This window comes from Hypanus sabinus, chromosome 10, assembly GCF_030144855.1.
Source record: "Hypanus sabinus isolate sHypSab1 chromosome 10, sHypSab1.hap1, whole genome shotgun sequence".
NCBI classification, from domain to species: Eukaryota; Metazoa; Chordata; class Chondrichthyes; order Myliobatiformes; family Dasyatidae; genus Hypanus; species Hypanus sabinus.
Genome location: NC_082715.1, coordinates 108,242,601 through 108,269,252, shown reverse-complemented (window position 1 = coordinate 108,269,252; position 26,652 = coordinate 108,242,601). Strand labels below are relative to the sequence as shown.

Here is a 26,652-nt window from a genome sequence, read left to right as displayed (position 1 = left end):
TTCGCCACCGCCCTGATCTTTTCGGGATCCACCCTCATTTGCCCGCTCTCGATGATGTACTCCAGGAAACTGACAGAAGGAACATGAAACTCACACTTCTCAGCCGTCTCAAATAGCTTGTTCTCCCAAAGCCTCTGCAGAACCTGACAGACATGGTGGGTGTGTTCCTGAAGACTGCTGGAGAAGATTAAGATGTCGTCCAAATAAGCAAAAACAAAACTAATAAAATCCCTAATGACATTGTTTATCAGAGCTTGGAAGATGGTGGGGGCATTGGTGAGACCGAATGGCATGACCAGGTATTTGAAGTGACCAAGAGGGGTGTTAAAAGCTGTTTTCCACTCATCTCCCTCCCTTATCCTGACCAGGTGGTAGGCACTTCGTAGGTCCAACTTAGAAAAGATGGTGGCTCCATGAAGGGGTTCAAAAGTAGAGTTGATAAGCAACAGTGGATACTTATCCTTTATGGTTATGCTACTCAAGCCCTCGTAGTCAATGCAGAGGTGCAGTGAGCCGTCTTTCTTCCCCACAAAGAAGAAACCTGTGCTTACAGGAGAAGATGAGGGTCGGATAATGCCCGCCGCAAGAGAGTTATTTAGGTAAGCCTCCATTGCTTCCCTTTCTGGCCGGGGCAGATTATATAGATGATTGGTAATTAGAGGGACTCTGGGAAGAAGGTTAATTGCGCAATTGTAATGGCAGTGTGGAGGCAGGGAAAGAGCCCATTGTTTGCTGAACACTTCTCCCAGATCATGATACTCTGCTGTAACCTTGGGAAAAGTCAGGGGTTTCAGCGGCAGACGAGATCGCGGTGACTTTCACAGGGGAAAGGGCCGATTATAGACAAGTGGAGTGACAGAAAAGACTCCAGCTGGCTACCTTCCCAGTGAACCAGTCAATGTGGGGATTATGGCGGCTTAACCAGGGGTACCCAAGAACTATAGGAGCTTGAGGAGAGGAAATTAGGTTAAATTGTACCTGTTCCCAATGGTTCCCAGAGAGAATAAGAGACAGCAGTGGTGTGCAGTCTGTGACTTGGGCCAGAGGTCTACTGTTCAGTGCCTGGGCTTCCAGAGGGGTACAATGGCTCCCAAGGAATTCCGGCCTGGGAAGCTATGTTTTCATCCAAAATGTTTCCCTCAGCGCTGGAGTCCACTAGGGCTGACAGAGGCAAGGACTGTTGGTTGTAACGTAAAGTAGCTTGGATCTGCATCTGGGTTCGGGGGATGGAAGGGAATGTTGTCTGGCTTACCAGGGTCACCCTTTCTACTGGTGAGCATTCCCTTTTGGCTGAAGGAAACAGGTAGCACGGAAATGGCTGGACTGGCTGCAAAAGAGACACTCCCCCGTTCTCAATCTCCGGAGTCGCTCTGTGGAAGAAAGATGGTTCTGTCCCAGCTGCATGGGTTCCTCTCCTGGGCGGTGGAAACGGCTGGGCTGGGAGCTGTTCTAGGAGCAGGAGAAGAGAGGCTTGTGCTGGTGGGAGACGGTAATGAGTGCTGTGGAGTAGCCAAAGGTGGTAGACGACCAGTTCTTTCTCTATGGCATTCTTGAAGATGATTGTCCAACCTGGTGGCTAGGGAGAACAAGGAATCCAGGCTGTCAGTGACACCTCTTGCCACCAACTCATTTTTCACCATGTCAATGAGACCATTCCGAAATACTCCTTGGAGTACCTAATCGTTCCACCCTGAGTCGGCCGCTAACTTCTGGAACTCCACAGAATGTTCGGCAACACTGCATGAGCCCTGATAGAGAGTGAGTAGATACTTAGCGGCATCTTTACCACAGACTGGGTGGTCAAAGATCTTCATCATCTTCGTGATAAAGGTGGGGAAAGAAGAGCAGATATCCCGTTGATTACCCCAAACAGCTGTAGCCCATGCTAAGGCACTTCACCGCAACCACCTCATGATATAAGCTATCTTTGACTTATCCGCGGAATACGTGGATGACTGCTGTTTGAACACCAAGGAGCATTTCAGAAGGAAGGCCCAGCACTTCCCCAAATCCCCAGCATAGTGTTCCATTTCAGGTACGTGTGGCTCTCTTGGCACGGGTGTTGCTGACACATAGAGGGTTGCCACTACAGGCTGTCTGGGCTGGTTAGACAGAGTTCCAGGAGCGGATGGGATAAAATGAGTGGATACACGGTCCATCTGGTCACCGATCTTCGTTATATTAGCAGACAGGGAACGGAGGTTCTCCGTGACATCGCAGAGAAGTTGATTGCGCAGACCCAGTTGGGAGCTCTGGCTGGCGAGGGCTTGTTGCAGAGTATTCATGTCTGCTGTTGCAATGAATGTATGAAGCGAACCTAAGTGCAAGACACAGGCATGGAGATTGAGTTAGGATGCTTACGCAGATATGAACGTTGAACAGCGAACAGGAGGGATCTTGACACGGAGCCTTAACACAGAGAGATGGAGGAGAAACAGAGAAACTGGAGCAAAGCTGGGAAACGTTAATTACCACACAGGCAAAACCAATGATCTGGCAACTAGTGGTTGTGATGCCGGGGTTCTAATGCTGCAGGTCTTGATGTGCCATCGTCAAAGAGAATTAAAAGCAAATGGGAAATTAGCAGTTGGAACCATGACATAATCAACGGAAATTAGGAGAAAAATAGGGAATTAATGATCGGGACCGTGACAGTAACAACTATAAAGAAAGTGCAGTGCAGGCAAACAACAGGGTTCAAGGGGTGTGATGAAATGGATTGTGACATCAAGAGTTTATCTTTACCGTGCAAGAGTGTTGGAACATGTGATGGTGGAATCCTGTTGAAGGGGGTGAAAATTATGGAGGACAATCTGTTAAATATGGAACCAATTGGGGAGGATGGTGAAGATATGGGAAATCCTATCCTTGTTCTGATTGAAAGAAGAAGGGCGAGAACATGAATGTAGGAAATAGAAGAGGTACATTCGTGAGCTGTATCAGGTGTGATAGGAGAAAGTCATTGTTGAGGAAAACAAATTCTTCAAGGCACTGATGTGGAAAGTCTCTTCAAGAATCCTTCAATCTATTTTGTCTGTCCCAACTCATCATGAGTTATCTAATTGTCCTCCCCTCCAGAGCACAATGTTTCATAGCTAATTTCCCTTTGAAAGTAATTATTGATGATGTTGACACTATCCTTCTAGACCACAATAGCTTAAGGTGGTTAATATAGCATGCAAGCCCTCAAATCTCATTTGGTTTGGTATTTTTTGTTTCAAAACAAAAGGGCAAGCAGCACCTTACCCATCTGAAATTTGCTGTTTTTGTGTTGGTGCAGAGCCAGATAATGTTCAACCGAGATTGCATGAACTGCTTCCGTGGGACCAAGCCACAAAGCCAGCTACAAGGAGTCCATCTAGAGCTGATGAATAGGCTTGATATGTTGGCTGAGCTTGTGTGTGTGCCTCTGCGACCCTCTCAAGAGACAGTGTTGGAGAGTCTGGTAACCATCAATGTACACTGCCGTGATGTGCTGGGTGACTTAATTGTTAAGAAGGTCTTCAAAACAGAAGATTTTGAGTGGACCAGGTAATAATCAGTCTGAAAAGCAATATTGCAGTTAGACACACTGGGGAGTCTGTCAGCCCCTCTGTCTCCAATCAGGGTTGTGGGCAGAATGGCATAATTTAAATATCAGTTGAAGGAGTACAGTGATTCTGTGGATAGAAGGTAGTTGCCTTGGGTAATGTGGAGGGTCTGTAGTGACCAGCTGGCTTAACGTCAGCTCTTCATAGACTGTCAGGTTTCCTTCAGGGCTTGGGATGGGGTTGTCCAGCCTGAGATTCAGTTAGCTCTTCAGCCCTCATTGGATATAGTCCTTAAGTGGCCATTATATGTCCTCCCTGTTCCATTTATCCTGCCCACCAGCTCCAAACATTCATCACCTGACTTGCCAACCATTCCTTATCCACCATTTGGTCATTCAACTCACCATTCTTGCCTAATATCTCCCCTACCATTAGTCACCCAACTTTTCCATTCCTGCACATTCTTCTCCTGCCTCATTTGATTATTTTGGCCATTTTCCTGATGCAGCAAGGAGTATATAAGGAAGTGTATGGAGGGGAAGTTGTTTACCATGATGTGCTGAACTATGTCCACAACTCACTGCAGTTTCTTGCAATCTTTGCAGAACAGTTGCCACACCAAGTTTTGATGCCTACCAATAGGATCCTTTCTATGGTGCATCAATAAAAATTGGTAAGGGTTAAAAGAAACATGCCAATTTTCTTTAGCCTCCTAAAGATGTAGAAGCACAGGTGCACCTTCTAGGGCATGGCATCTATCTGGTTGAACTAGGATGGGGTGTCAGTGATGTAGACTCCTAGGAACTTGAAACTCTCTGCCTCACTGCCATTGATGTAAAATGGAATAGAACCATAGAGTAAAATAACAAATAAATAGGGCTTTTAGTCCAACAAGTTCATGTCAGCCAAGATTCCCATCTAAGCTAGTCCTATTTGTCTGTGTTTGACCATTTCCACATAAACCTTTCCTATCAATTTTCCTGTCCAAGTGTCCCAGCTCAACCATTTGATTTAACAGCACATTCCATATACTGAACGCACTAAGCTTTTTGAGAAAAAGTTGCCCTTCATGTCCCTTTAAAAATTTTCTCCTCTCACCCACACCTATGCCCTTTAGTTTTTGATTACTCTTCCCTGAGAAAGTTCTGTTGAAAGGGCTTTCATTTTTCATAAATGCTGCCTGAACTGCTGAGTGCTTGCAGCATTTTTGAAGATGTGATGTTGCCGCATCATTCGTTTTCAAAGTTATCTGAAGACCCTGACACACTTACTCTTGCAGAATGTTTTATTCCTGAGCTATCCCAGCAATTATTTCTCATTTATTATGTACATTTATTACTGCCTAATATATAGAGGCAGCATATGCACACTGTGGTATGCATATTGTTTATACATAATATAAATTGTGTAGATGTTTAAACACATGATGTATGCATACATAGAGAATATACACTATTTATTTAGCATGTTATACTGTATATACATCTGTATATATGTTCTTGTGTATATAGGGGTAGGTGGATAGACCTTCCACAAAGGTAACTTTTTGCATTGTAGACAGTATTGTGAATTGAATATATTTATAAAAAAACAGTAATTGACAGTCTCTGCTGCAGCTCGAGGCCCAGTGGGTGCATTTGTAAGATGCATTGTGACTTGGAGTTATTGTCATCTTACTGAAATATGTGTGTTTGAAAGGCATGGAGTAGCTCTGACAGAAAATTTATGTTTCAGGCAATTGCGTTATGAATGGAACACGCAGAACAACTCTTGCTACGTCATGCACACCAAAAGCTCCTTTGTCTATGGCTATGAGTATCTTGGCTGCTCTCCCCGATTAGTAATCACTCCACTGACTGACCGCTGCTGGCTAACTCTGACTGGAGCCTTGAACTTCAACCTCGGAGGCTTGCCATCAGGACCGTCAGGGACAGGCAAAACAGCAACAGTCAAAGACCTTGCTAAAGTAAGTGTTCAGTGCTGAGCAATGATCAGAAAATTACCTTTCCCATAACTCTAATTCCCTTCTAACATTTTATAGCATGATATTCAGTACTGGCCTCCTTTATCTCCTATTGTAGTGGAGACTTAAGCAGTGTAATAATTGGAAAAGTAAAGCATTGTGCCCAACAGATTTATCACCTGCACCAACAAACAAGATGCAGGACCTGATGTGGGGTTTCAACCCAAAATGTTGGCAGGTCCTTCCCCCTCCCACAGGAGCTGTTCAATCCTCTGAGTTCCTCCAGCATCTTGTTTGTTGCTCCAGGTTCCAGCATCTCCAGTCTCATGTGTCTCCAGATTTATTACCTGCTCCTGCCTTAGGTTGTTCTGCTACAAAGGGTATATGCTTAAAATGTCAATCTAATTTCCTGCATTCTGTTCTTATCCTGCTGCCTCGCCTCTCCAAGTGCTTATTAAGTGGTATTATTGTACATACCTCAAACACTTCCTCTGACAGCTTGTTCCATATACTCACCACCCTCTGTCTGAAAAAGTTACTCCTCAGGTCTCTTTTACATCTTTTCCCTGCCACCTTAATCCTATGTCTCTAGATACAAACTTCCTTACCCTACCCGCCTTATCTATGTCTCTCATAATTCTTTTTTTTTCTTTTTACAATATTTTTATTCAGAAGAAAAAAAAACAAGATTTACAGAGTGCAACACATAGATACATCTCAACATAACTTGTGTACATTCCTATATTGTAATAAAATTGATTAAAATGTTATAGCATAACACATAAAGGTATACCACTCTGTAATCAAAAATCTAAAGATAAGTCATACATCATAAAAGAAATTTTTTATATAAAAAAGTCAACTCCCTACCAACTACCAAAGAAAAAAGCTGATGGATGATAATGGATAATTAGAAAAAAAACATATTCGCTTAAGAAGAGAAGATAAAAATATACTTAAGAGTCTGTGCACTGTTAAACTTTATAAATTGGAAAAGTAATTTAGGAAAGGTCCCCAGATATCATGAAAAGATTGTTTCGAATCTAAGACTGAGCAGCGAATCTTTTTTAAATTTAAATAAGACATAATATCATGTAGCCATTGAAGATGTGTAGGAGGGGTAGACTCCTTCCATTAAAGCTTACATTTCGAAACAGAAGCTGTCCAGTTTTTATCTGAATGTTTCTCCACTTTGTAATAAATGCAACTCTGCTGATGCCTCTTTAATTCATATGTTTTGGTTTTGTCCTAAAATTGAAAAGTTTTGGCAGGAAGTATTCCATACCTTCTCACAACTTTTTAGGGTCCAATTTGACCCAAATCCCCTTACTGCCTTGTTTGGTATTATTGCAAATGAAGATATTACTTTAAATACTCCTAACCTACAGATTTTAGTTTTTACCTCTCTTTTAGCAAGAAGAGCAATCTCATAATTCTAATTACTTCAATAGGTTTCATAGGTACATTTAATGTAAGAGAAATGTGTATATAGTATACATCCTGAAATTCTTTTTCTTCACAAACATCCACAAAAACGGAGGAGTGCTCCAAAGAATGAATGACAGTTAAACATTAGAACCCCTAAGCCCACCCCCAGCTCCACCCTCCCATGCATAAGCAGCAGCAAGGCCATAACCCTCACCTCCCCCACTCCCACCGGCAAAAAAACATCAGCGCCCTCCACTGAGCACTCGTGTGCAGCAAAGCATCAGTAAAGACCCAGACTTGCAGTACCTTAAAGACTACTTATTCACCTGGTAATTCAACATACCACAGGCTCTATCTCTCCCTAATAAGAGTAAAAGTGGTGTCCCCATTTCACAGCGAGAAGGGAGACATAACAAGCAACTCGCTGATTTACAATATTAACAGTCTGTTGCGTTGCTTTTTCCAAGCTCTGCACCCAGAGAGTCTGCACCAGAAAGGTGCAGCTCTCCAAACACACAGCCCACGGCAGCTAACCCGCTGCTCCCGATGTTCTGTGTTTTTCCACAACACCTCAGTCAGGGACACTGGCCTAAAATCAGCCCATCTCCAGACCCACAAAAATCTGGCACCCTGAAGGTGTGCTAGTCTTCCAGGCTGTGTCCTTGAGATAACAAAAAGCGGCTGGTCATGAAACCCTGAGAGCAGGTCCCATTCCTGCAAAGAACCGAAGTCAGAGTGTAACTCCAGGTCAGAGTCATCAAAAGAACCTTGAAAAGGAAAAAGAGATATCAAGGTTAGAAATCTGCTGTAAAATTATCCCTAATTCTCCTACATTCCAAGGAATAAAGACCTAGCCTGACCAACCTGTCACTGTAACCCAGGTCAAACTATGACTGGCTTTCCCCATTAATGAGCAGCAGTTTTCATTCAGCAGTTTGAGTGAATGTTTGGCCAGCTTCTGGCAGAGTCTTTTGAGTGTTGTGGTTACCACCTTAGCTACATATGATAACTCAGGAAACAGGAATACCCATGTACAGTATAAAAGAATGTGGGGGCCAGAGCAGTGGCAAGTTCCTTTCTCTGAAGGATCTGAAGGAACCTGCTAGATTTGTTCAGTAAAGCCAATGACCTCCTGTATGAATCCACCATATAGAACTCTACATTGACTAGATTCAGGCTGACACATTGAAACATAAACCCTATGATGCATCCCATTATAACTTGCCATCCCATTTTGGATAGCTGATCTATGTAAATTCAGCAACACGCACTTGCAGTCCTTTAACTCTGAAATAGAGTTTTATCTTGCATGGCTTTTGGAGAACAGATTTTGAGTATTTACCCTCTCATCATCTTAGTTACTTCTATTAAGTCAGCCCTCAGCCTCCTTCATTCCAGGAAAATACGCTCAAGCTCTGCAATCTCTCCCCATAACCAATCCAGATAACATCTTGCTGAATCACATTTTACAACTGCTATGTGCTGTACATTCTCATCTTTTCTGTAGTGTGGAGAGCAGAGCTACACACAATATTCCTGATGTAGTCCTGATGCATGGTTCTTAGCCCAAAACATTGACTATGTCTTTGTTTCTACAGATGCTGCCTGATCCACTGAGTTCCACCAGCAGCTTGTTTTTTTTTAGCGCTACAACCCAACCAGTGTTTTGTAAAGCTCTGGATTTATACTGCATGGAAATACCTCAACTCATTGAGGCTGATCAAGTAGCCAACATAAGTTAATCTGCATTTGGTCCGTGTCCTTCTAAACCTTTTCTATCCATATACATCAATGTTTTTAATGTAAATCTACTCACGTCTATCATGTCCTCTGTCAGCTTGTTCCATATAGCCACTACCCTCTGTGTTAGAAAAAAGTTGGCCTTTATGTTCTCTTTAAAGCTTTTCTATCTCACTTTGCTGGTGTGCCATATGCTTTTTCAAAACTTTCACATCTGACATTCTGACCCTAAAGTATAATCCAGATACATTCATATACTGCACTCACTCAGAATTGCCTCTTATATAATGTTTCTTTCTTTCATTCCCCTTTGACTATGGCCCACAATGGTCTGCCGCCTATGGAACCTACTCTAAAAACTGCCTAGAAATACCCTACCACATAGCTCTCTATTTATCTAAGCTCTATGTGTCCATCTAAGAGTCTCTTAAAAGAATCTATTGTATCTGCCTCTAACACCCACGCTGGCAGTGCATTCCACACACCCACCACTCTCTGTGTGAAAAACTGACATCCCCTCTGTACCTACTTCAAAGCACCTTAAAACTATGCCCCCTCATGTTAGCCATTACATTCCAGCCCTGGGAAAAAGTCACTGGCTATCCACACGATCAATGCCTCTCTTCATCTTATACACCTCTTAACAGATTACCCCGCATCCTCTGTCACTTCAAGGAGAAAAGGCCACGTTCACTCAACCTATTCTCATAAGGCCCATTCTCCAAACCAGGCAACTTCCTTGTGCAGTGAAAATTATGACTGAGAAGATGCTCAGGAAGCTTAAAGTCTGAGGGTGGATAAATCTCCTGGACCTGATGGAATACACCCTTGGGTTCTGAAGGAAGTAGCTGGAGAGATTGCGGGGGCATTAACAATGATCTTTCAAGAATCAATAGATTCTGGAATTGTATCCAATGATTGGAAAATTAGAAATGTTACTCCACTATTTAAGAAGGGTGGAAGGCAGCAGAAAGGAAACTGCAGACCTGTTAGCCTGACATCAGTGGTTGGGAAGTTGTTGGAATCGATTGTTAGGGATGAGATTGCAGAGTACGTGGAGGCACATGACAAGATAGGTCAAAGCCAGCATGGTTTCCTGAAAGGAAAATCCTGCTTGACTAACCTACTGCAATTATTTGAAGAAATTACAAGCAGGGTAGACAAAGGAGATGCAGTGGATGTAGTGTACTTGGATTTTCAGAAGGCTTTTGACAAGGTGCTGCAATATAAGAGCCCATGAAATTACAGGGAAGCTACCAGCATGGGTGGAGCATTGGCTGATCGGCAGAAAACAGAGAGTGGGAATAAAAGGATCCTATTCTAGCTGGCTGCCAGTTACCAGTGGAGTTCCACAGGGGTCGATGTTGGGATCGCTGTTTTTTACAATGTATGTCAATGATTTGGACTATTGGATTAATGGATTTGTGGCTGAATTTGCTGATGATACAAAGATAGGTGGAAGAGCGGGTAGTGTTGAGGAAACAGAGAGCCTGCAGAGAGACATAGATAGTTTAGGGGACTGGGCAAATAAGTAGTAAATGAGATACATTGTTGGAAAGTGTATGGTCATGCACTTTGGTGGAAGAAATAAATGGGCAAACTATTATTTAGATGGGGAGAGAATTCAAAATGCAGAGGTGCAAAGGGACTTAGGAGACCTTGTGAAGGATACCCTAAAGGTTAACGTCCAGGTTCAGTCGTTAGTGAAGAACTCAAATGAAATGTTGGCATTCATTTCTAGAGGTATAGAATATAAGAGTAGGGGGGTGATGTTGAGGCTTTATAAGGCATTCGCGAGACCACACGGAGTATTGTGTGCAGTTTTGGGCTCCTTATTTTAGAAAGGAAATACTGACACTGGAGAGGGTTCGGAGAAGATTCACGAGAATGATTCTAGGAATGAAAGGGTTACCATATGAGGAATGTCTGGCAGCTCTTGGGCTGTATTCCCTGGAGTTCAGGAGCATGAGGAGGGATCTCATAGAAACATTCTGAATGTTAAAAGGCCTGAACAGTTTAGATATGGCAAAGTTATTTCCCATGGTAGGGGAGTCTAGGACAAGAGGGCACAACTTCAGGATTGAAGGATGTCTATTTAGAACATAGATGCGGAGAAATTATTTTAGCCAGAGGGTGGTAAATCTGTAAAATTTGTTGCCATGTACAGCTGTGGAGGTCAAGTCATTGGGTGTATTTAAGGCAGAGATAGATAGACAGTTTTTGATTAGCCAGGGCATCAAAGGGTATGGGGAGAAGGCAGGGAAGTGGGATGACTGGAAGAATTGGATCAGCCCATGATTGAATGGCGGAGCAGACTTGATGGACCGAATGGCCTGCTTCTGCTCCTGTATCTTATGGTTTCATAAATCTCCTCTGTACTCTTTCTTTAGTATCCACATTCTTCCTGTAGTGAGGTGATGAGAACTGAACACAGTACTCCAAGTTGGGTTAAACTAAGGTCTTGTAAAGCTGTAACATTCCCTCACGGCTCTTGAACTCAATCCCATGGTTGATGGATGCCAACATACTATACGCCTTCTTAACAACACTGTCAACCTGCACAGAAGCTTTGAGAGTCCTATGGACACGGAGCCCAAGACCTCTCTGATCCTCCACACTGCCAAGAATCTTACCATTAATATTATATTCTGTCTTCAAATTTGACTATAGATAGTCCCTGAGTTACGAACGTCTGACTTATGGACAACTAGTACTTACAAACTAAAGAAGGAGTCTGCCGTCCTCCATTTTAAGTCGTTGCCATTGACTCTGTGTTGAGTGTGTAACTTTGTATTTGGCATTTGGCTTAAATTTTTCTTAGCAAGATTCACCCTGACCCCCCCCCCCGGTTCTGGTCAGCTGGTGGCACAGTGAGATCAACGCCGGGCTCGAGAATGGAGGTTCCCAAGTTCGATCCAGTGACAGACCGTTCCCGTGCTGGGTTGATGTTGATCCAGTGACTCCCGTACCATCCATGCCGGGTTGATGTCGAGCTCGCAACTCGATCTCAAAAAAACACTGCCACCTCCAGTTCAAATTCCCACGTGGAATATTGTGGAGGATGAAATACCCAAACCCAACACAGCCCCCACTTGTCCCATTTAACGTGTCTAAGTGCGGACCCAGGGAATTCAGTGCGGTGGTCCTTAGGACCCAGCAGACCTTGGGAGCTGGCAGAGCTTGGGACCTGCTGCCCGCAGTGTTACTGTTCCATTGACGGGAAGTGATCACGGTTGAAAATAAAGTGGAAATAATAAAACGTTTGGAAAGAGGTGAAACACCATTGGTCATTGGAAAAGTGTTAGGCTACAGTCGGTCAACAATCGGAACAATTTTAAAGGATAAAGGATAAAGTGAGAATAATGGAGCATGTGAAAGCTACAATTATTACTAAGCAATGCAGTGCTTTAATTATTGGACATAAACATACGTTTCTTAAGTGTTTTATATGCATAAAAAGGTAAAATATATACTGTTACGTACCCTGTAACTGGGTGTCTCACCAGCAAAAATAGAAGTGTCCGTTGGAGTCTGGTGGTACTATTTTCAACAGTGTTTATTAGTAAAAATATACAAATCAATATCAATGCAAATATACAGATAATACACGTTAGCAATACTAAACCTAAAAGTGCGGGTATAATAATAATCAATAATAAAACAAGCTCTATCGTTGTCTAGGGGATAATGAATTGTCAGATGGAAGTATAAAGTTCAGTTCAGTTCATGCAGGCTGCGGTAGTTGTCAGTCGATGTGTTGCAATTGTTGGAGAGAGAGAGAGCGCGCAAACAGTAACAGCTATGGTCTTTGCCAACCTTCCCTTACGATTTCGATCTGTCGATGTGTCGTTGTTGTGACCATTCAAGTGTGACCCCTCTGTCCTTTAGCTAGACCGTTCTTCTGTGGTGAACTCGTCACCCAGGCAAGCGTGGACACACACACAATCCCCCACCGGTCTCGCTATAAACACTGTGAGTTAAAATTTACTGACCCTTCATTCGGTCTCCGATGTCCCACACTGTCTTGTGGGTTTCTGCTGCTCACTAGCACTTCTCCTGGTGTGTCTGAGGGGTGTTACCCCAGACCTCACTTTTATCCCCACTCATGGGGTCTCAGGTGTCAATCAGGTTGGGATGATGTAACCCATCAAACCAGCCCACTCTGGCTGTCCCCTGAAGGGTTTCAATGAATAGAACAGTACCAAGTAAACAATCCTTCTCCAAAAGACAATAGCAGTAAATCTCCTCTTTTGTCACTAGGAGACGATCCACCCTGGGTAACTCTTAGCTGTGTCTCTCTCTCTCATTCTCTTTCATGAGCTGTTACCAATAACAACTGCCCTGGCAAATTTCCTTTTGTCTCTCTTACTTCCTTGTTAGCAGCATCGAAATAGTAGCGATTTGCGATTCTCCAAAAAGGGGGGGGGGCATGGGCCACTCTGCACCCTTCTGTCCATCAGAGTTGTTCATCCTTCATAACAATACTAAGACAAATGTTTGACTAACTGATGCTAAATAATACCAGATGTACTTGTTCCGACTTACGTACAAATCTGACTTAAAGACGGACTTAGAAACGGAACTTGTTTGTAACCCAGGGACTGCCTGTACTAAAATGAGCCACTTCACACTTATCTGGGTTGAACACCATCTGCCGTTTCTCTGCCCAGTTCTGCATCCTATCGATGTCCTGCTGTAACCTCTGACGATGCTCAGACTATCCACAACACGCCCAACTATTGTGATATACTGTCCCTGATTAGCAATGCCTTGCCCTCAGCTGTTTTACCTCCCTCCCTGTCCTTTTTTAAACATCTAAAGCACGACACACGCAGCAGCCATTCCTGCCCTTGAGACATCCAAGTCTCTGTAATGGCTACAATGTTCATCATTGTATTCATCAATGTACTTGTGTATCAACCGCCCCCATCCTCTGCATCTTCACTTCAGTTCCCACCCCCCTGCAAATCTGGATTAAACCCTCCCCAATAGCATAAGCAAACCTCTCTCCCAGGATATTGGTTCCCCTCCAGTTCAGGTGCAACCTGTCCCATTTGTCCAGGTCACCCCTTCCCCAGAAATGGTTCCAATGATCCAAGAACTTGAAACTCTGTCCCCTTCCCCATCTCCTCAGCCACTCATTCATCTGTGCTCTCTTCCTTTTCTGACCTTCACTAGCTCGTAGCACCAGAAGTAATCAGAGATTACCACCTTGGAGGTCCTGCTCTTCAGCCTCCTTCCTAACTCCTAAATTTACTGCGCAGGACCTCAACCCCTCTCCTGCCTATGTCATTGGTACCAACATATACCATGAATACTGGCTGCTCACTCTCCCCTTCAAGAACTGCACCTAGCCCAAGGAGGTAACACACTATACTGGCATTTCTTTTGCTGCCACAGAATCTCCAATCTTTCCCCTAACTATTGAGTCTTCTTTGACTATTGCTCCACCTGATTTCACCTTACCCTTCTGAAGCTCAGAGCTGACCACAGTGCTATTTGGTCTGGCTGCTGCTGCCTTGCCCAGATAGGTCACACCCTCATCAGTATCAAAAGGTGTATTGTTAGGTGTATTGTATCAATAGGTGTACCTATTGCTGAGGGGAATGGCCACAGGGGGATCCTGCACTGACTTCTTTCTCCCTTTACCTCTCTCAGTGTTCACCAATCTACTCCCTGACTTCTGCAGTCTGAATGGAACTACCTGCTCAAAAGTCTTACCTACCACTTACTCTGCCTCCTAGATGATTCTCAGTTCATCCAAATACAGCTCTAGCTCCTTAATGAGGTCTTTCAGGAGCTGAAGTTGGCTGCACGTCCCACAGGTGAAGTCATCAGGTTCCATGAATTCATTCCACTGCCCTACAATGTACTATCGGCAACCAAGACCAAATCAGCAATAACAAAAGGAAAACCCTCCCCTTCTTACCTGTTTCTTTGGCCTCAGCCTCTTCTTGTCAAAGCCTCTAAGTTCCCACTCTGACTCTAGCCCCCATTCCAATGGCTCCACCAGACCCTATCTCTCTTTTATGGTTTAAAAAATAAGAGAAACCCCCACACAAGGAGAAAGAACTCACTGCATTTGATGGTGCTCCATCTGCCTTCCACTGCTGCCGATCAGAATAACCCCAAAGCTCTGCAGTTTCCTGTAGTCCTGTTGTTTTCATGGAGTATATTTATCCAGGAAGGGTAAGATGAGGGAACACATACCAATCCTCAAAGAGGGATCAGAAGTGGAGAGAGTGAGCAGTTTCAAGTTCCTGGGTGCCAAGATCTCTGAGGATCTAACCTGGTCCCAACACATTGATATTGTCATAAAGAAGGCCAGAGAGCAACTATACTTCCTTAGGAGTTTGAAGAGATTTGGTATGTCAACAAATACACTCAAAATCTTCTATAGTTGTACCGTGGAGAGTATTCTGACAAACTGCATCACAGTTTGGTATGGAGGGGCTACTGCACAGGACCGAAAGAAGCTGCAGAAGGTTGTAACTCTAGTCAGTTCCATCTTGGGCACTACCCTACATAGTATCCAGAACATCTTTAGGGAGTGGTGTCTCAGAAAGGCAGCATCCATTATTAAAGACCTTCAGCATCCAGGGCCTGCCCTTTTCTCACTGTTACCATCAGGTAGGAGATATAGAAGCCTGAAGGCACACACTCAGCGATTCAGGAACAGCTTCTTCCCCTATCCCATCCGATTCCTAAATGGACATCGAAGCTTTGGACACTACCTCACTTTTTAAATATACAGTATTTCTGTTTTTGCATGTTTTTTAATTATCTGTTCAATATGTGTAATTTGTTTATTTATTATTATGTTTTATTTTATTCATTATTACTTTTTCTTCTGTCTCTGCTAGATTATGTATTGCATTGAATTGCTGCTGCTAAGTTAACAAATTTCACATCACATGCTGGTGATAATAAGCCTGATTCTGATTCTGATTCTGAGTCCCCTTTTGAAAGTCATTACAGAAGCCGTTGTCACTCACTTTTGACTCAGTACATTACAGATTGCAACAACTTGGTTCCTATTCTTCTCATGCCCCTATCCCCTCTGGTTAGCAACCTTTAGTTTCAGGAAACAGTTTCTCCTTGAATTATTTTTTTAAACTCCCCATTAACTTGAACTATCAAATTTCTCTCCGTCCCCGAGAAGAACAACTCCATTTTCTCAATATTCTGATTCCATGACCAAAAAAAGAGTGGCGATGCATTTTTAAATGGACCTACGTAAAGATATGTTATCTGCTTTATTCATTTTAGGCCCTGGGAAAGTTTTGTGTTGTCTTCAACTGTTCCAAAGGCCTGGATTACAAGGTATCATTTCCCGTGCTCAACACGTAAATTTATATAAGTAAACAAGTAAGCTTATATAAGTAAGTATTATCTGGCATTGAACTTGTATCAAATGTTGCTCTCGAAGTATCTTGGCAGACAAAGGCTTGGGTTTTCCACATCATGAATCTTCTGCTTCGTGGCTCTGTTTGTAACTACATATATTAAGTTTATTTCCCCATCTCTATTTTGTCTCAACAGGCTGTTACTATGTTTAGTATTGGAAATGAATGGCATGCTTGAGGTCATTATCTAGCTTGGTAGAGTTTCATTAGGCAGTTTGAAAGGAGAGAAAGAAAGCTTGCATGTATGCATTGTTTTTCCTGTCCCTTTCACAACAACCCCAAATGCATTGCAACAACTAAGTACTTCTAAATGTCAAAAAATTCTGTACTTAACCTGTTCCTTGGAGAGTTTCAGTGGGGTAGTTTAAAATGAACTTTTGTTTTCATTCAAAGCCTGTCATGGGAGTGTTTTGAGAGGGCAGTGTAAAGGAAAGTTTTGTTTCTATTTAATCCATGCTGTAATTGTTCTGGGTAAATTGCACATGGTTTTATTCCTGCTGGCACATTATGAGAATTATATGGAAAATCAGGAATTATCAGATTCCCTTATTTTGTAATCTAATAATAACTGACTATTAACATTTGGCTGTTCTTCCAGCTGTTAGGAAAGAGGATCTTTAGATTATTTTGCAATCTAAATTGGGTTGAAGACTGTAAGTACCAGTTGCAACTGTCTGGATTCATGGCCAACTCCATCCAATCAGGGAGGTTGATGGTACTGAAGAATGGCACCTGAAGTTGAGATCCCCTTAATCAAACCTCTCCTAAAGAGCCAAAGAATCTACAAAAGATATCAGGACAAAGGGCTCCAAAGGTTAATGAATTGTACCAAAGAACTTTGGGGTAATTGGGGTAATGGTCCAACCAGAGAATGTGGTTGAGGCTCCCTTACTCCCCAACTTTTAGCAGAAGCAGTAAGAGTGGGCAAAATGCTTGCTCAGACTGAAGATGATTGCACTGGAAGCTTTGACATATAGTTAGATGCAGGAACTTTCAGTAATGCTTCATACACATGTTGTTTTGGAAATTAGCATACTGGAAACTAATTAGTGGTGACAATAGTAAACCTTTAGGAACTTTTCTCACAACAGCAGAAGTACAAGAGCTGTAAAAGTGGGAGATTTCAGTCACCCTAAAATTAACTTGGATTTGTCAGTGCAAGAGCAATAGAGAACTGAAAACTCTTAAATTACCTCAGGTGAATATTTTTAGCTAGTACATAGCAAGCTTAACAAGGCAATAAGGCAATTTTGGATTTAGTTTTACAGCTGTGAAACCTGAAGGAATGTTGGTCATAGAGCCATAAAGCAAGGAAATAGACCATTTGACCCAACTGGTCCATGCTGACCAAGATACCCATCCAAGCTGTTCCAGTTTGCCATATTCTTCTAAAAAGATTCTTATTTATGTATCTGTCCAACTGTCATTTAAAAGTTGTTCCAAAATACGAGAAAATCTCTAGATGTGAAAATCCACAACAATACACACAAAGTGCTGGAGGAACTCAGCAGGCCAGAGCAGCATCTATGGAAAAGTATAAACAGTCAACATTTCAGTCCAAGACTCTTCATCAGGACTGGAAAGGAAGGGGAAGGAGTCAGACCAAGAAGGTGGGTGGAGGAGAGGAAGAAGTATGAGGTGGCATGTGATATGTGAATTTGGGCGAAGGGGAAGGGGTGAAGTAAAGAACTGGGCATTTGATTGGTGAAAGAAATAAAGGGCTGGAGAAGGAGGAATCTGATAGGAGACAACAGGTGACGATGAAAGAAAGGGAAGGGACAGAAACACTAGAACTTCAGTAGAATTGAAATAGGTAACAAGAACAAGTGCCACACATGCCCCTACACCTTCTCCCTCACTACCATTCAAGGCCCTAAACAGTCCTTCCAGGTGAGGAGACACTTCACTCATGAATCTGTTGGGGTCATCTACTGTATCCATTTTTCCCGGTGTGGCCTCCTGCATATTGATGAGACCCAACATAGATTGGGAGACTGCTTCATCGGGCACCTTCTCTTTGTCCGCCACAAAATGTGGGATTTCCTGGTGGTCACCCATTTCAATTATACTTCTCATTCCCATTCCAACTTATCAGTCTATAGCCTCCTCTACTGCCATGATGAGGCCACACTCAGGTTAGAGGAGCAACACCTTACGTTCCATCTGGGTCACCTCCAACCTGATGGCATGAACATTGATTTCTCAAACTACCAGCCCCACCCCCTCTCCTTCACCATTCCCCATTGTTGTTTCCCTCTTTTACCTTATCTCCTTACCTGCCCATGTTGTGCCTGCTCTGACATTAGCTAAAACTGTACAGAAGTTGTTGTTTAGTATTCCTTTCTCCTCTCCACTCCTCCACCTGGGAAAAGGTGTTCTGTAGAAGCTGAGAGCACAGCCCTGTCCACAGCTGTTTCTGCTCTGTTTATACACATCTGCACCTGAAATGCTGATACTGTAAATACCAAGAAGACCATTCTGAATTCTGTCTCTCTCATTCATGGGTTTCTTTTAATTTACCTTCTAATTCTGCTCAAGTGCCCATCCCTCTCATTGGAAGGGTTTAATGAAAGTCAGTGATGGAGTATGGTGAAATTCTGAGTCTGTTACAATGCATTTTTAAAATGGGATAACACAGTCAAAACTGTTCTTGCACTGATCTTTATTCATGTATGCTTGATTAATTTTCCTTTGCCTTTAATTTATCTGAATAGCTCTCACTTTCAAATTAACATGGGCACTCCCTTACCTTTCCACTGAGATGAGTCTGCTGAAGTTCATAGGGGATAACAAAACTAAGAAAGAAATATGGAGGGCAGTAAGGTGAATTTTTAAATCTGTTATAATATGTTAGAAGTAAATAAACAGCTCAGGAAAGAGTAGGTCCCCTCAGGGCCCAAAAGGGGTAATTAATGCATGGAGCCAGGGGATATGAGTGAGGTCCTAAATGAAAACTTCTCTTTGGTATTTGCTCAGATACAGAAGTACCTATAATATGCCTGTAATGGCAAGGAGGAAATATTAGAAAAGTTGTGCACATTAGAAATGTGGGTGAATAAAACCTTATGGTCGATGGGATCTAAATCACAATACTAAATAAGCCAAGGGAGAAGATAGCTGGGGCTCTAATGGAGAGTTTTGCATTTTTTTTAACCATAAGTAAGGTGCCAGAAGACAGCAGGAGAGTTAATATTATCCTTTGTACAGAAAGGACTCTAGGGATAAGCCGGGAAACTACATGCTGGTGAGCCTTATGTCAATAGTAGGGAAGTTGCTAGAAAGGATTTTGAAGGACAAGATTTATGTTCACTTGGAAAGGGAGGAGTTGACTAGAAAAAGTCGGCATGGTTTTAGAACATAGAACACAGAACATAGAAATCTACTGCACATGACAGGCCCTTCGACCCACAATGTTGTGCTGACCATGTAACCTATTCTAGAAATTGCCTAGAATTTCCCTACCGCATAGCCCTCTATCTTTCTAAGCTCCATATACCTATCTAAGAGTCTCTTCAAAGACCCTATTGTATCCACCTCTATCACCACCACTGGCAGTGTATCCCATGCACCTGCTACTCTCTGTGTGAAAAACTTACCCCCGACATCCACTCTGTACCTACTTCCAAGCACCTTAAAACTATGCCCCCTTGTATTAGCCATTTCAGCCCTGCGAAAAAGCCTCTGGCCATCCATACGATCAATGCGTCTCTCTATCTTATATACCTCTATCAGGTCACCTCTCATCCTCCTTTGCTCCAAGGAGAAAAGGCCAAGTTCACTCAGCCTATTCTCATAAGGCACTCTCTCCAATCCAGGCAACATCCTTGTAAATCTCTACACTCTATAGTATCCACCTCCTTCCTGTAGTGAGGTGACCAAAACTGAACAGAGTACTCCAAGTGGGGTGTAACTAAGGTTAATGAAGGCCAACACACCATACGCCTTCTTAACAACACTGTCAACCTGCACAGCAGCTTTGCATGTTCTACAGACACGATTTGCCAGTTGAGGAGAAAAAATCTGGAAAATTTCTCTCCGACCCATCCAGGCTATTGAAAACTGGTCCAGGAGATCACATGGCTGATCTAAACCTAGCCTCATGCCCACTTACCTGCTCGCTCACCGTATCCCCTAATGCCATTTTTATCCAGGAAAATGTCTATCTCCGTTTTGAATTTATTGAGTGTAGTAGCTTCCACAGCTCTCTGGGGCAGTAAATTCCACAGCCCCACTACTGTCTGAGTGAAGAAATTTCTCCTCATCTCAGTCCTGAAATGGCATCCCCTTATTTTAAGATTATGCCCCCTGGTCCTAGTTTCACCTATCATTGGGAACATTCTCCCCGCATCCACCCGATCAAGCCCCTTCACAATCTTATATGTTTCAATAAGATCGCCTCTCATTCTTCGGAACTCCAATGAGTAGAGTCCCAATCTACTCAACCTCTCATCATACATCAACCCACCCATCCCTGGAATTAACCTAGTGAACCTTCTCTGCACTGCCTCGAGAGCCAGTATGTCCTTTCTTAAATATGGACACCAGAACTGCACGCAGTACTCCAGGTATGGCCTCACCAATACCCGGTACAACTGCAGTAAGACCTCCCTGTCCTTATACTCCATCCCCCTAGCAGTAAAAGCCAGCATTCCATTGGCCTTCTTGACCACCTGCTGCACTTGCATACTAACTTTTTGTGTTTCCTGCACCAGGACCCCCAGATCCCTTTGCACAGAAGCACTTTCCAGTTTATCTCCATTTAGATAATAACTTGCTCTATTATTTTTCCCGCCAAAGTGCAAGACCTCACACTTGTCAGTATTATATTTCATCTGCCAAATGTCTGCCCAATCACTCAGCCTATCTATGTCCCCCTGCAGGGTTTCAATGTCCTCCGCACTCATTACACTCCCTCCCATCTTTGTGTCATCAGCAAACTTTGATACGTTGCACTTAGTCCCTTTCTCCAAATCATTAATATAGATTGTAAAGAGTTGGAGTCCCAACATCGCCCCCTGCGGAACACCACTAGTCACCAACTGCCAGTCTGAGAATAAACCATTTATCCCAACTCTCTGTTTTCTGTTAGAAAGCCAATCCTCCACCCATGCCAGAATATTATCCCCAATCCCATGATTTTTTACTTTAAGTAATAATCTTTGGTGTGGCACCTTGTCAAATGCCTTTTGGAAGTCCAAATACACCACATCCACTGGTTCCCCTTTATCTACCCTATATGTTATGTCCTCAAAGAACTCCAACAAATTTGCCAAACATGACTTCCCTTTTGTAAAGCCATGCTGACTTTGTCCTATTAAGCTATGTATATCCAAATGCCCTGTTACTATTTCCTTAATTATCAATTCCAACATTTTGCCAACCACAGATGTTAGGCTAACTGGCCTATAATTCTCACCCTTCTGTCTATTGCCCTTTTTAAATAAAGGAGTTACATTATCATTTTTCCAATCTGCCGGGACCATTGCTGAGTCCAGCGAGTTTTGAAAAATTATCACCAATGCATCCACAATCCCGACTGCCACTTCCCTTAAGATCCTAGGATGCAAGCCATCCAGTCCAGGGGATTTATCCACCTTCAGTCCCATTAATCTATCAAGTATCATTTCCTTGGTGATTTGAATCGTAGTTAGCTTCTCTCCCCCTAGAGCCCCCTGTTTATCCAGTGTTGGGATATTTTGAGTGTCCTCTACTGTAAAAACTGATACAAAATATTTGTTCAGCGTTTCCGCCATCTCCATGTCCCCTACCATTAATTTCCCAGCCTCATCTTCTAGGGGACCAACATTTACTTTAGCCACCCATTTTCTTTTTCTGTAACTATAAAAACTCTTACTATCTGCTTTTATGAACTATTTCACACTTATCTGGGTTGAACTCCAAATGTATACATCTCAAACGAGCTAACTGAGTGTATCTTTGCTCTATCATCTGCTTGCAAACTCCTACAAGCTGTTTCTACTTGTGCACCAACCACCCCATCCTCTGCATCTTCACTTCAGTTCCCCCCCCCCCGCCGCTGCAAGTCTGGATTAAACCCTCCCCAATAGCATAAGCAAACCTCTCTCCCAGGATATTGATTCCCCTCCAGCTCAGGTGCAACCCGTCCCATTTGTACAGGTCACCCCTTCCCCAGAAATGGTTCCAATGATCCGGGAACTTGAAACCCTGCCTCCTGAACCATCTCCTTAGCCACTCATTCGTCTGTGCTATCTTCCTGTTCTGACCTTCCCTAGCTCGGAGATGACCACTTTGGAGGTCCTGCTCTTCAGCCTCCTTCCTAAATCCCTAAATTTACTGCGCAGGACTACCCCTCTCCTGCCTATGTCATTGGTACCAACATGTACCACAACCTCCCACTGCACACCCTCCCTTTCAAGAATATTCTGCAACCACTTAGACACATCCTTGACCCGAGCACCCGAGAGGCAATACACTATCCTGGCGTCCCTTTTGCTTCCGCAGAATCTCCTAACTGTCGAGTTCCCTGTGATTATTGCTCTGCCTGACTTCACCCTACCCTTCTGAGGCTCAGAATGCTATTGGTCTGGCTGCTGCTACCTTGCCCAGATATGCCATCCGCCTCATCGGTATCCAAAGGTGTATACCTATTGCTGAGGGGAATGGCCACAGGGGGATCCTGTACTGACTTCCTTCTCACTTTACCTCTCTCGGTGTTCACCCATCTACTCCCTGAATTCTGCACTCTAGAGTAACTGTCTGCTCAAAAGTCATATCTATCAATTGCTCTGACTCCCAGATGATCCTAAGTTCATCCAATTCCAGTTCCAGCTCCTTAATGAGGTCTTTCATGAGTTGGAGTTGGTTGCTTTTCCCTGTGTCTTTGGCCTCAGCCTCTTTTCATCGAAGCATCTTGAATCAAAGCCTGATACTTCTACTCTCACCGCTGGCCTACACCCATCAATGGCCGCCCCGCTTTTATTTGAATTCACAGTGCTCTGCTCCTAATGCTGACTGGGCCTCCAGAATGTCCGACGCCTGTGGAACTCTCATTTTAAACAAGTTTCGGCAACCTGCATGTAACCTTTTCGAAGTGCTCTGCTCGTGATGCTGATTGGGCCTCTCTTGATATGTGCAAGGGAGATCATGCCTCATAAATATGATTGAGTTTTCAAGGATGTAACTAAAAAAAATGATAAAGGCAAGGAGGTAGACGTGGTTTACACAGACTATAGTAAAGCTTTTGATAAATTCATAGTTCGGCACTAAATGTAATACAGTAAACAAGTTTGGAAGAGGTGCATGTGAATCCCAGCCTCACCTCAGATGTTTAGGTCCCTGGATGGCGTTGAGGGAGAAGATATAAGGACAAATGTTGTATCTCTTACAATTGGAGAGAAAATATGTGAGAGTTTGTGTGACCCTATGGATAGGAAGGTTTAAGAAGGATGTGGGCCCAGTACAGACAAATGGGACTAGCTTGAATGGGCATCTTGCTTAGCATAGACTGTTTGGGCCAAAAGGCAGCTTATGTGCTATATCACTCTTTGATCTTTGTTGTTAATTGAATAGACTCTGGACTGGAGTCAGACCTGGGTCCCAGTAGAGAAGGAATCAACCCTGCCACAGTGCAGAAAAAAGGAGGATAGCCACACAATTAACTACAATGTACATTCATCATTATTAGTCAATCTGCAGTTTTGCTTGATCCATTGTCTGCAGGACTAGCTATGGATTGAAGGAACTTTATTATCAAGTAATTAGCCCACAAAATCTAGAAGTTCCTGGGTCTAATCCTGGTCAGCTGGCGGATGCCGACTAGATATTGTGATGGCATCAACACTCTGGCTAGGGCAGAGTTATGATGCTACACTGTAAAGTGCAAAGGTAAAGTTTGTGTGAGGGTAAGAAGGGCATTCATTGGTTCTGGGGCCATTACCCTAAAAAATGGTGCCTCCTCAATGCTCTTTCCACTGGCCTTTCCGGCACATATCCAGGTCCTGCTATCTGAGTGAAAACCTGTGTTTCACTTTATTGTTTTCCTTCCCATCTGTCAGCATCTTGCCATCATCAGAAGTATCTGCTCATCTCACTTCGAACAGTTGCCCCCACGTCAGTGTAAGACTATAGTGCACTGTGGAATAGGTTAGTTACTGGCACACGAGCGCATTTCATAAATTTGGAAGCTGCAAAGCTGTCACTCTGATCATCCATGGCTGTGACCTATGGCTAAGCACTGTCATCTGTTTAATTAAAATCTCATTCGAGTAGAAGTGAGCAGATAGCTGCTGTGCAGACACAGTCTTCAGCAAGTAACTGTGCTAATCAGGGATGGCATAATTTTGACCTTCCCTTTATTTTCTCTTCTCTTGTCTCTCCACCTATTTGCTGCCGCCTTGTCTCTGCAGATGATGGCAAATTTGTTCTCTGGAATAGCTCAGTCTGGAGCATGGATTTGCTTTGATGAGTTTAATCGGATTGACGTGGAAGTCCTGTCAGTAACTGCCTCACAGATCCAAACAATTAAGGCAGCCAAGGACAGTGAAGCAATGAAGTGAGTATTTCTGCATACACGGCATGGAGATGCATTTACTGTCTTCTCACAACTGCCACAGTTAACAAATATAATAATAAAGTATGTCTCTGAGGCCTTGTGGGACAAGTTTGGTGGCATGGGACTGAAAACTCAATCTAGTTGTGAGGCAGCAGTTCTACTAGCTGTGCCATTACGTCACCCTTTCATGGAATCATAGAGGTCTGCAGCATGGAATCTGGACCTTTGGCCCAATTTATCCATACCAAACTAGTTGCTACATGAGTTAGTCCTATATGCCTGTGTTTGGCCCATATCCACCTAACCTTTCCTATCCATGTATCTATCCAAATGTATTTTAAACATTGTAATTGCTTATGAATTACTCAATTACACAATGCAGTCTGCAGTTCGACAGTGGTTCACAGTGATGCTGGGCAAGGAGTTCCAGAATTTAGAACTAGTAGTGATGAAAAAACAGTGGTTGCACAATTTCAGTGGTTGCACAATTTCAGTGAACTGTGTTCAATCCTAACCTTTGGTGCTGCCCATGTGGAGTTTGCACATTCTCCCTATGCCCCCTGGTTCTCCAGTTTCTTCCTACATCTCAGAGACCTTCTGTTAGTTGGTAACTGGCCATTATAAATTTCCCCATGTGTGTAGGTGAGTGGTAGAATCTGAGGGGTTTATATCATGTTAATGGCAGAATAAAATGATATTAGTGCAAGATTCGTGTAAATAGGTGCTTGGCGGTAAGCTCAGACTAGGTGGGCTGAGGGGCCTGCTTTGTGTTAAATGATTTCATGAATAATATATGCTCAGTGGCTAGTTTATTAGGTGTCAAAGTGGATTACCTCACATATTTCCACATTATGTTTCACTTGTCACATTCACACCTACTCAGTTAGCTTGTTTATATTTCCTTGAATTCTCTGTACCTTCTTCCAGCTCCTGGTTTTGTATCCTCAGGAAATCTGGAAATGTGACATTTGGTGTCACTCAGTTAAGTTGTTGATCGTAGATTGTAAAAGCTGGGATTTGGCACCAGTCCAAGCCTATCAACATGAGAATACTCATTTACTCTCAATCTTTGTTTTGTGTACAATTACCAATTCTCAATACATGTAAGTAAATTATCCATAATTCTGTAGAGGTTATGGAAAGGAACTTATAAAAGTATTCCCATGCACCTGAAACCCTTGTCTTTCCAGGCAGGGCAGATCACACATTTGGGAGTTGCTATCAAGATAGCCTTTGTGAGTAACTGCAGTGCACTTTATAAATGATACACCAAGCAACCACAGTGTGCTAGTGGTGGGGGAATCAATGGTTAAGGTGAAGAATGTGGTTCTTCTCTAATAAGCTGTATTCGATGGAACTTCTTAAGTGTTTTTGGGGCTGCACCCAGTCGGTCAAGTGTAGAATATTCAATCACATGTGTACCCTATAGAAAATGTAAAGGTCTTGTGGTGTCCAGAGGTGAAATGCATTCAACATGATACCAGACCTACTATTGTAGCCACTGTAATTTTGTTCAACACACAAAGCAATGGAGGAACTCAGTGTGTCAGGCAGCATCTATGGATGAAAATAGACAGTTGACATTTCAAGTCATGACCCTTCTAATTCAGCAGTCAGGTAGATTCTGTAGAGGGAGAGAGATGGTGCATTCAGTATTTAACAACGCATATAATCTTAACTTAATAGAAACAAGAATCGATAGATTCCGGCATTGTACTGAATGACTGGAAAACTGCAAATGTTACTCTGCTATTTAAGAAGGGTGGGAGGCAGCAGAAAGAAACTATAGACCTGTTAGCCTGACATCAGTGGTTGGGAAGTTGTTGGAATCGATTGTTAGGGATGAGATTACAGAGTACCTAGAGGCACATGACAAGATAGGCCAAAGTCAACATGATTTCCTGAAAGGAAAATCTTGCCTGACAAACCTACTGCAATTTTTCGAGGAAATTACAAGCAAGGTAGACAAAGAAGATGCAGTAGGTGTGGTGTACTTGGATTTTCAGAAGGCCTTTGACAAGGTGCTGCACATGAGGCTGTTTAGCAAGATAA

The 26,652-nt window shown here is 43.0% G+C and overlaps 1 protein-coding gene across 1 annotated transcript in view; it reads left to right on the top strand.

Moving 5' to 3' along the window:
- LOC132401346 (dynein axonemal heavy chain 6-like) overlaps nucleotides 1-26,652 on the top strand; it is a 545,526-nt gene that overhangs the window by 194,793 nt on the left and 324,081 nt on the right. The window contains exons 30-33 of the mRNA XM_059983475.1: nucleotides 3,281-3,531; nucleotides 5,265-5,496; nucleotides 15,931-15,984; nucleotides 24,455-24,600. Coding sequence (XP_059839458.1) covers nucleotides 3,281-3,531; nucleotides 5,265-5,496; nucleotides 15,931-15,984; nucleotides 24,455-24,600 — 683 coding nt within the window. The remainder of the gene's footprint in view (nucleotides 1-3,280; nucleotides 3,532-5,264; nucleotides 5,497-15,930; nucleotides 15,985-24,454; nucleotides 24,601-26,652) is intronic.